The sequence below is a fragment of the Hemiscyllium ocellatum genome, chromosome 13 (assembly GCF_020745735.1).
Source record: "Hemiscyllium ocellatum isolate sHemOce1 chromosome 13, sHemOce1.pat.X.cur, whole genome shotgun sequence".
NCBI classification, from domain to species: domain Eukaryota; kingdom Metazoa; phylum Chordata; class Chondrichthyes; order Orectolobiformes; family Hemiscylliidae; genus Hemiscyllium; species Hemiscyllium ocellatum.
In genome coordinates this window covers 36,318,394-36,328,709 of record NC_083413.1, presented here as the reverse complement: position 1 = coordinate 36,328,709, position 10,316 = coordinate 36,318,394, and the positions used below count along the sequence as shown (strand labels likewise).

Here is a 10,316-nt window from a genome sequence, read left to right as displayed (position 1 = left end):
ACTTTATATTTTGGATGAATTTCAGGCGTACAAAACATGGGTGAAACAGAATGGAGAGGAAAAGTTATTGCCTGCAGTTGACTTGACCAATCATCAGCTCTTTTTTGTAGGATTTGCACAAGTAAGATATGTGAAAAGTCCATAAAATGCACCAGTACTGATATGCTTTTATTCTCCATATTTAAATTGTTATTAAATGTTCTAAAACTTCTCATTTAGTAACTTTCCTAAAACCCTGTTTAAAAATAAAATCACTTTACAATTATACTGAGTAAATAATGTACACATTTGCTTTGTTAACTATTCTAGCATCAGATAGGATCAGTTGAAACATACTTGTAGAGCAGTCACTATTTTCAAATATGAGACGGAGTATTTCAAAAATCTTTTATGTCATCTTACTTCCAGCAATGTCATTATTCCATCGAATATCACACTGGAAAACAGAAAATAATTATTTACTTAAATATAGCTGGGGTACCTTTAAGTGTCTTAAATCAGTAATATAAATTATCTTAAAAACAATTAGTAATCTCAAATACCTTTGTCATTGTAAGTTCATAATCCCTTAGTGTAATTAAGGTAAATATGACAATTAGTTAAAACTGATTCACAAGAGAAATGTTACTATAGTGTAAGTTTTCATTAATCCATTGTTAAAAGGCTTGTCAAACAAAGGTATAGCATCTATATTATTTTGTTGACTTTTGTGGCATTTTTACGTGCTAGATATGAAAAATTAATGGATTTAATTTCTATCACCCTTACAGGTGTGGTGCTCTGTGCGTACACCAGAGAGTGCACATGAAGGTCTTATTACAGATCCACATAGTCCAGCCAAATTTCGAGTTATTGGAACATTATCAAATTCCAAAGACTTTGCTGAACATTTCAATTGTCCAACAGGAACCTCGATGAATCCTGGAAAACAATGTGAAGTGTGGTAGTAGTACTTGTCTTAACAAGGGACCTTTACACTGGATAGTTTTCGCAGGAAGTTGAAAAGCTTTGAAACACTGACCTAGAGGGAATCAAGAATAAAAGAAAATGTACATTATATCACGCACTTTTTGTACCACAAATGTTAAAGATTATTAAATGTTAAAAATGCATAGTCAATGTCTGTGTGTTTCACTCGCCTGTTACACACACTACCTTAACATGGTAGAGCAATCTATAGCTTCGTTCTGAGGACAAGACAAAGGTGAAATAGTTTGTGTGCTAGAAAATCAATATGATCTCGTGTAAGGATTATAGGTTCATGCTTGTTTCCCCACACAGAGTAACAGTGTTCATATCATTAGATTGCTATACTTTTGTGTTCCACCAACTAAAAATTGCAGCCTGCTGATTGGCAGCCTTCAAGTTAGAATTTGAAATATCCTTTGTTTTAAATCTTAGACCCATTTGTGTAGTACCACACAACTGAAGAGTTGAGGTATTGAAATCCATGTTGTCTTTATTATATTATCCTTGCTACTATGGTTACAGAGCAGGCAGGAAGGCTAAGTTATTCTGTTAGTTTACATCAATGTCATAGTGTTGTTGGTGGGAGGATCAAGTGTGCTGAAGTTCTGACTGATTAAATCAGTGAAAACAAGAATTCTGAAGGCTAAGGCACATTTTGTATTTAAGCTGAAGAAATGTAATTCACAACTTTCAACTTTAAATTCACTTTTATCAAACATAAAATACCTAAAATTAACCTTTCCAAAGTAATAATTTCATATTTTCAAATTAAATGCTATATGACGATATTTAAAAGGTATTAAATCTTTAAGAAATCCTGCAAGTTGAAAAAGAAATGAGTGGAAGAAAGAAAGGTATGACAGTACAAGGCAATGACATTATGATAACAATATGCAAGGAGTCTAAACCAAAGAAAACTTCTAAAGTTTTTGAAAATATGCATATCACTTTGCCCTTCGATCTATAGTTATTCAATGGATGGAACTTAATTCCCACTGTGGCAGATTTGGTAGTAGGAAGAATTTAATTCAGTGGAAGATGGGAGTGATGACCTCCATGCCTTCCTTCCCTGTGGTGTGAAAGGTTGCTAATGGCCTTTGCATTCCCAACACCAAATGATGCCTCTAAATAGGCAATTAATGCCTTACCCCTCAACTGATGGGATTAACCGGGTTGGGGATGGCTTGTCACGTGGAGAGCACAACAAAAAACCTGTGCAGGGTTGTTCATGGTCTCATGGAGCATCTTGTGTGTAAGGTCTCTCAATGTTTTAGGAAGGGATCCAACATTTGCCCTTGCAGACAAACCTCATCACTGCCCAACAATTCCTTACCTTCACTCCCATGTAACCCGGGATCCAGTGATAAAACTGGACCTTGGGTCCGTCTCATTCTGGCAACAACACTGCCCTTTACTAGAATTGCCAGCCTCTGGCTACCAGCTTTCATCTATAATGTTTAATGCTTATTATTTAATAAGACCATAGATAACTGTACAGCTGCCTTTTTCTAAGAGTTTACTTTGAAGAAAAGTGTCTGAGTTTAGCTTGTGAGTAAGACCACTGTCACTTCCATTAAATACTGCCAATGTGACAGGGTATTAAAAATTATCCTCTTCTAAATGGGAATTTGTCAGTTATATTCATATCCGACTAAAGAAAGTTATGCTGCGGTTACCGTTTATCCTGTAAGAAGGCTACTTTTTAATTAATCCAACATCTTTTTGTAGACTGCTTAGATTTAGCCTTTAATTTTTGTAAAAGTTAGGACTACCTTCATCTTTACAATAGTCTGTTTCTCCTCAAAAATGTGGTAAAATTGTATGACTTACCATAAAACATGGAGATCACAAACAAAGGTTATGGTTTTCCTATTTCATTTGGGCAGAACTAACCTTTCGATTGTAATTATCCTTCACATGATTATTTTCCTTTTTCCTACCTTTTTGGCCAAATCTATAGAGTTGATCAGTTATTACTGGCCCATTGTCTTGATCATCATGTCTATAATGTTAATTATGTAATAAAATCATGGCACGTATTTTTGGCTGCAATTTCTGTAAAAAGTTTACTTCAAAACAAACCAAAGACATACTGTTTCATATTGATTGGTTACTTTGTCAGACAATTGGTAATTGAGTAAGAATGTGTTTCAATACAGAACAAATTCATTAAAGTGATACGCTTTGCAATTTTCTGTTTATATTACTACTGATACCATTATGTCTAAGGATAGTTTTTATTTGAATGCCTATTTATTTGGTGGTGTTGGGAATTTATAATCCCATAAAACATAGAAGTGTTGACTGTGATGCTGACTGTCCATTTTTGCTCAAGAAGTGCTAACATTATTCATAAACTATTCACTAACATTGGGGACTTTTCATGAACAAAGGAGATGTTGAAAATACAATTATTGTGCAAAATAGTAAATGATTAAAGAGGCACATTTCCATAGAACACATTTCCTTAAAGCCAGAAAATCACGTGATGGTCAATGCAAATAATGCAAGGGACAACAAATGCTGACCTCAGATTAATCCAGGCCTACTTGTAAATATATAAATTACTCAGACATTTGTGGTAGAAAAAAATAGGTGGAAACTGTACCATCCCTTTGGGAAGAAGTGTTGTGCTAGTTCAGAAGTAGAGTCCAAAGTAAAAAGAGATGGCGGTTTCTTCTATAAAAGGTACTCCATGTCATCCTTGTGCCAGAGGGATAATGTTCTTTCCCTCTCAGGTCTTCAGTTAGCTCACAATGAAAGGTCTCCCGTTTTCTTGATAAGGTCCACAGCACCACCTCAATATTTGGAACAACCTGGTAGATCAAGGATCCTCTTCAACGGTGAGTATCGCCTTTGGAATTGTTCTTCAGTGGGTCGTATTTTCACTAAGACGTATTCAGATTTAGGAATTCCTGTTTCTGCAGGTACAATATTCAGTAGAGATGACCACAATTGTCAGAAATCTAAACAAATAACTCAAGATGTGATCCATTAAAAAAAATACTCTTGCATCAGATGATCATTTCTATTTGTCAATATTTTATGCAATAAACAGATGAAGTGTAAAACAGATTGATTTAATGGTTGTATTTATAGAGCTTTAATATTTTCATACAAAATCTACTTACCTTTTGCTGCTTAACATGTATTGGTTGTTATTCATGTTTGAAACAGCCAACCTTTTCAAACGTAATTTATTAGTGCACACAATTACATGTAGTTTTACAAAACATTTGAACAGCTGTTGAAAAATGGCTAAAAAAAATCAATTTAAAGCTTAGATTGACTAGATAAAAGTAGCTTATTCTTCAATTACATTAACCAGCTTTAAGTCAATCACTACTTTAAGACTGTGGTTGTTTTCTATTGAGATTTTTAATTTACTCAAGGTTAAAATTATGTCACTTAAGAGTTTTTGGTGCTGAAACAAGAAACACTGATTGCTTGAATTAGCCATGTTTCCACTGTGCTCAAATTCATCGAATCACCACTGAATTTTATAGCACCATTTTGAAATACATGTATTGCTATGATATGCTTGATTTTAATTATGTGTGTTATTTCCATTCAACGTTAGAAGCTAGGACATGCTATCGGTTTAGAATATCTCACAGTAGTGTTAAGCATTTTCACACTAATAGTTGAGATATTAAGTTTTGTGTTACAAATCTTTATTCTGACACTATCCCTTTGGGCAACTAATCCTTAATCCAATTGGTTTCTTTTTAAATATGTCAAATAATCAGAAAAGCATTAATATGTTGAAAGTAATAGTTAATTGCTTTGGTTTCTGTGGAAACATTGATGTAGAGTGGCATTAAAGCTGCGTTTATATACGCACTAATAAAACACTCAATGTCTTAAAGTCTCTGTGTTGGTTACTAAAGAATTCATGGATATTGTGAGAATCATTCCATGCTCATTCTAAGTTAAAAATCACACAACACCAGGTTATAGTCCAACAGGTTTAATTGGAAGCACACTAGCTTTCAGAGCGACACTCCTTCATCAAGGGATATTGGAGGACACAATTCAAAGGCACAGAATTTATAGCAAAAATTTACAGTGTGATGTAACTGAAATTATACATTGGAAAATACCTTGATTGTCTGTTGAGTCTTTCATCTGTTCGAACACTGTGATAGTTTCACTTCTTTCATGTGTAAATCACAAAACCTTTTTTTAAAAAGTTGCATTCTTAGGTCAGCTGTAACAATGGGCGTTAGCTAGACAATATATTGAAGGTGTTAGGCCCCTGTGTTCTCTGTCTATGCCATGATATTTAGATTGATTCTAATCTAAAAAGTGAGAAAACAGAGTTTTATATGAATTCATGCAGTTTTTGAGCAAAGTACAATGTAACTCTACAAGTACAAAGGCTACGACAACGGATGAATGAGCACCGCACAACAATCAACAGACAGGAGTGTTTCCTCCCAGTGGGGGAACACTTCAGTGTTCCAGGACACTCGACCTCAGACCTTTGGGTGACCATCCTCCAAGACGGACTTCAGGACAGGCAGCAGTGAAAAGTGGCCTAGCTGAGGCTGATAGCTAAGTTTGGTACCCACAGGGAGGGCCTCAACCGGGACCTTGGGTTCATGTCACATTACAGGTGACCACCATTGCACTACACACACGGACTCACATATACAGGCACGCACACAGATACTAACAATACCCTTACAGACACACACCCTCCCACAAAGGCATCCTCTCAGAGACTTAGACCATTCCACACTCATATATACTCTCTCACAGACACTCACAACCCCCCACCCCAGACACACACACACAGACAGGCAAAGACCCACATGCACACATATTTTGTGGGGTGAATTTGTACTTGCAAAATTACATTGTACTTTGCTCAAAAACTGCTTGAATTCATATAAAACTCTGTTTTCTCACTTTTTAGATTAGAATCAATCTAAACATCATGGCATAGACAGAGAACACAGGGCGCTAACACCTTCAGCATATTGTCTAGCTAACGCCCATTGTTACAGCTAACCTGAGAATGCAACTTTTAAAAAACGGTTTTGTGATTTGCACAAGAAAGAAGTGAAACTATTATGGTATTCGAACAGATAAGGTATTTTTCAATGTATAATTTCAGTTACATCACACTAAATTTTTGCTATGAATTCTGTGCCTTATAATTGTGTCCTCCACTATCACCTGATGAAGGAGCGGCGCTCCGAAAGCTAGTGTGCTTCCAATTAAACCTGTTGGACTATAACCTGGTGTTGTGTGATTTTTAACTTAGTACACCCCGGCATCTCCAAATCATGCTCATTCTAATGTGCAAACACTTTCCTGCTGCAGCACGAAAACGCAGAATACAGACTTGCAGTGCATTTCGCAAGAAAAGGGTCACTAACGGACTGTGTTTTTCCAGAACCTTAACAAAAAAGAGGAACATTGATCAAAATGAAGAAAATTTCATCTATCCTTTTTTCCAAACTGTTTTTGCTTTGATTAAATTCACATTGCATTATATTTAGTCATCATGACAGTAAATTTAACCTTGATCCTTTTCAACTTTTAATCTTAGTGAAGTATTCTTGAAATGAAAACTTTATTGAATAAACTTTTAAATTTTTAATTGAAAATTAATGTGTACAGTGCCTACTGGATGCTTAGAATCCTTTGGAATTGGTTGCTGCATGAGTATATGCATTTTAATATATGACAATATCACCCTCCAGTGGCCATTTGAACAACTACAACTACAATTTACCGTGTTAAAAATCACACATTTTTAACTTTGTACACCCCAGTCCAACACTGACATCTCCAAATCACAATTTACCATTTATCAGTGAGGATGAATTGTCTACATGGTTAACTATTAAGCCCTTAGCCTGGCATTAGGGTTGTTTTATTGCTGAAATACTGTCACTCAAATCTAAGTTTGATGGACTGCACTGTTGAACTGCATAACATACACACGCACACCCCTTTCAAATACGTATTTGTTATGCATAAAACACCAGATTAAAATTGTCAACAATATTTTAAAGTGGATTAGTTTTTCACACCTTGATAGCCTGACTTCCTCAAAGAGTTACAGTTTTATGTACAGCAACTGATGTGCTCCTTCAACAATGAGCCTCGAGCTGACCTTGAAGGATGACATTTTCCCACAGATTACCTGACCAATGGGCTCAAATTTCCAGAACAAGTAAAACATACAGAGTCATAGAGATGTACAGCATGGAAATAGACCCTTCGATCCAACCTGTCCATGCTGACCGAATCTAGGCCCCCTCTGTCAGCACCCGACCCATATCCCTCCAAATCCTTCATTTTAAATGTTGCAATTGTACTAGCCTCCACCACTTCCTCTGGCAGCTCATTCCACACACATACCACCCTCTGCATGAAAACGTTGCCTCTTAGGTTGCTTTTATAACTTACCCCTCTCACCCAAAACCCAAGCCCTCTAGTTCTGGACTCCCCAACCCCAGGGAAAAGACTTCGCCTATTTATCCTATCCATGCCCCTCATAATTTTGTAAACTTCTATAAGATCACCCCTCAGCCTCTGACACTCCAGGAAAAACAGCCCCAGCCTGTTTAGCCTCTCCCTATAGCTCAAATCCTCCAAACCCTGGCAACATCCTTGTATATCTTTTCTGAACCCTTTCAAGTTTCACAACATCCTTCTGATAGGAAGGAGACCAGAATTGCATGCAATATTCCAACAGTGGGCTAATCAATGTCCTGTACAGCTGAAATGTGACCTCCCAACTCCTGTACTCAATACTCTGACCAATACAGAAACGCATACCAAATGCCTTCTTCACTATCCTATCTACCTGCGACTCCACTTTCAAGAAGCTATGAACCTGCACTCCAAGGTTTCTTTATTCAGCAACACTCCCTAGGACCTTACCCATTAAAAGTGTATAAGTCCTGCTCAGATTTGCTTTCCCAAAATGCAGCACCTTGCATTTATCTGAATTAAACCTGCACCTGACTTCTCAGCCCATTGGCCCATCTGATCAAATTCCTGTGGTAATCTGAGGTAACCTTCACTGTCCACTACACCTACAATTTTGGTGTCAACTGCAAACTTAAAATAATATCTCTTATGCTCGCATTCAAATCATTTATATAAATGACAATAATTAGAGGACCCAGGACAGATCATTTTGGCACTCCACTGGCTACAGGCCTCCAGCCTGAAAAACAACCCTCCACCACCACCCTCTATCTTCTACCTTTTAGCCAGTTCTGTTTCCAAATGACTAGTTCTCCCTGTATTCTGTGAGATCTAATCTTGCTCACCAGTCTCCCATGGGGAACCTTATTGAACGCCTTACTGAAGTCCATATAGATCACATTTACCACTCTGCCCTCATCAATCCTCTTTGTTACTTCTTCAAAACATTCAATCAAGCTTGTGAGACATGATTTCCCATGCACAAAGTCATGTTGACTATCCCTAATTAGTGTACAAATACATGTACATTCTGTCCCTCAGGATTCCCTCCAAAGATTTGCCCACCACCACGTCAGGCTCACTGGTCTATAGTTCCCTGGTTTGTCCTTACCACCCTTCTTAAACAGTGGCACCACATTAGCCACCTTAAGTCTTCCAGCACCTCACCTGTAGCTATCGATGATACAAATATCTCAGTAAGAGGCCCAGCAATCACTTCTCTAGCTTCTTAGAGTTCTCGAGTACACCTGATCAGGTTCTGGGGATTTATCCACCTTTCTGCGTTTCAAGACATCCAGCACTTCCTCTTCTGTAATTTGGACATTTTGCAAGGTGTCACCATCTATTTCCCTACAGTCTATATCTTCCATATCCTTTCTCACTGTAAATACTGATGCAAAATACTCGTTTAGTATTTCCCCCATTTTCTGCGACTCCACACAAAAGGCCGCCTTGTTGATCTTTGAGAGGTCCTATTCTCTCCCAAGTTACTCTTTTGTCCTTAATTTGTAAAAACCCTTTGGATTCTTCTTCATTCTATTTGTCAAAGCTATCTCACGTCCTCTTTTTGCCCTTTAGAAACTGCCAGAAATAGTGTTACAGGCGATATTTCACTTTCTTTCCTCCCTTTCACTCTTCCTGTCTAAAGCCAATTTTGCCTTTAGCCCTGTCATTTTAAATTGTTAATGGCAGAGCTTCAGACATGCAAAGCAGCTTTGCTTATTATTATTATTATAATTTCTAAATAGACAAGCCTGTGGAAAAAATAAACCGAAAGTTGATATTGTACTTTAAAGAAATTGCACTTTTAAAATATTATATGGGAACATTGGCCATGCAATCCCTTCAGCCTATTCTGCCATTCAATGGGATTGTAACTGATTTGTAGTCTATCTCCATATACCTGCCTTTGGCCCATGTATTAATACCTTGTCTTAATAAAAATCTATTAACTTTAGATATAAAATTAACAACTGATCTAACATCCACTGCTGTTTGTGGGTAAGAGTTCCAAATATCTACCATGCTTTGTGTGTGGAAGTGCTTCCCAATATCTCTTTTGAATGGTCTCACTAATTTTCAGAACAATAGTTCTTTGTAATTGATTGTTTCTAAAAGGGAGTAAATGTGTGTGTACAGTAAACTTTTATTTGGATATACATACCTGGAATAGTCAGTTAAAGATTAGCTTTCCAAAATTAGTGGTCTTGCCTGAGCTGTATTTAAATTACTTATGATAGAACATCTTTACCGGCCACTTCGGAGAAAGGAATTCGCGCAACAGTATGTGTGAGGCAAAATAATTTATAATTGTTGTACAGTTTGCCTCCTTTGAAAACTATTAATAAAAATAAACAAGTTTAAAATTACTGTCCTCTTCAGGTACTGTTCTATGGATTGTTCTATCACCACAAGTGGATGGATCATTTATGAAAGGGACTAGATATTTAACTTCTGACATACTATTTAACAATGGAAACTGTAGTGCTCCCCACCCAGTGGTGTGCATTTCAGGAAAGATTACTGGACAACAATTGTAGAAAGAGCTCTGGTTCATTGCCCCTCTGTACACAAACCAGTGAAACTAATGGTAGCATTTATGACTAAAGCTGACATTTCTTGAACTAACTGGAGCGTCATTGGGAGTCCCTCACAGACGAGGCTGACTCTCTTCTGCTCTCAGAGTGAATCAGTAGGTAACTGTACAGTCTGATGCGACTTCCATAAGCTCTGCCACACTTGGGGCAAAAGGTGGTTGTGGGAAGTGATGGAGAGGCTGTCAGTGTCGCAGTGCGCCCCTTATGCTGTTTTTGCCTGACTTATCTTTCTCCCAAATGGCAAGTCTCTAGGTCCTCAATGCCTTCCCGGAATCTCCTCCTCCACTTTGGATAGTC

General features: G+C 37.2%; 1 protein-coding gene across 3 annotated transcripts in view; it reads left to right on the top strand.

The window, feature by feature from the left end:
* LOC132821860 (endothelin-converting enzyme 2-like) overlaps positions 1 to 1,112 on the top strand; it is a 171,809-nt gene extending 170,697 nt beyond the window's left edge. For all 3 annotated transcript variants that reach the window (XM_060834755.1, XM_060834757.1, XM_060834754.1), the window contains exons 18-19: positions 26 to 121; positions 771 to 1,112. In XM_060834755.1, coding sequence (XP_060690738.1) covers positions 26 to 121; positions 771 to 947 — 273 coding nt within the window. In that variant the 3' untranslated portion in view covers positions 948 to 1,112. The remainder of the gene's footprint in view (positions 1 to 25; positions 122 to 770) is intronic.
* The last annotated feature ends 9,204 nt before the right edge of the window (positions 1,113 to 10,316 follow it).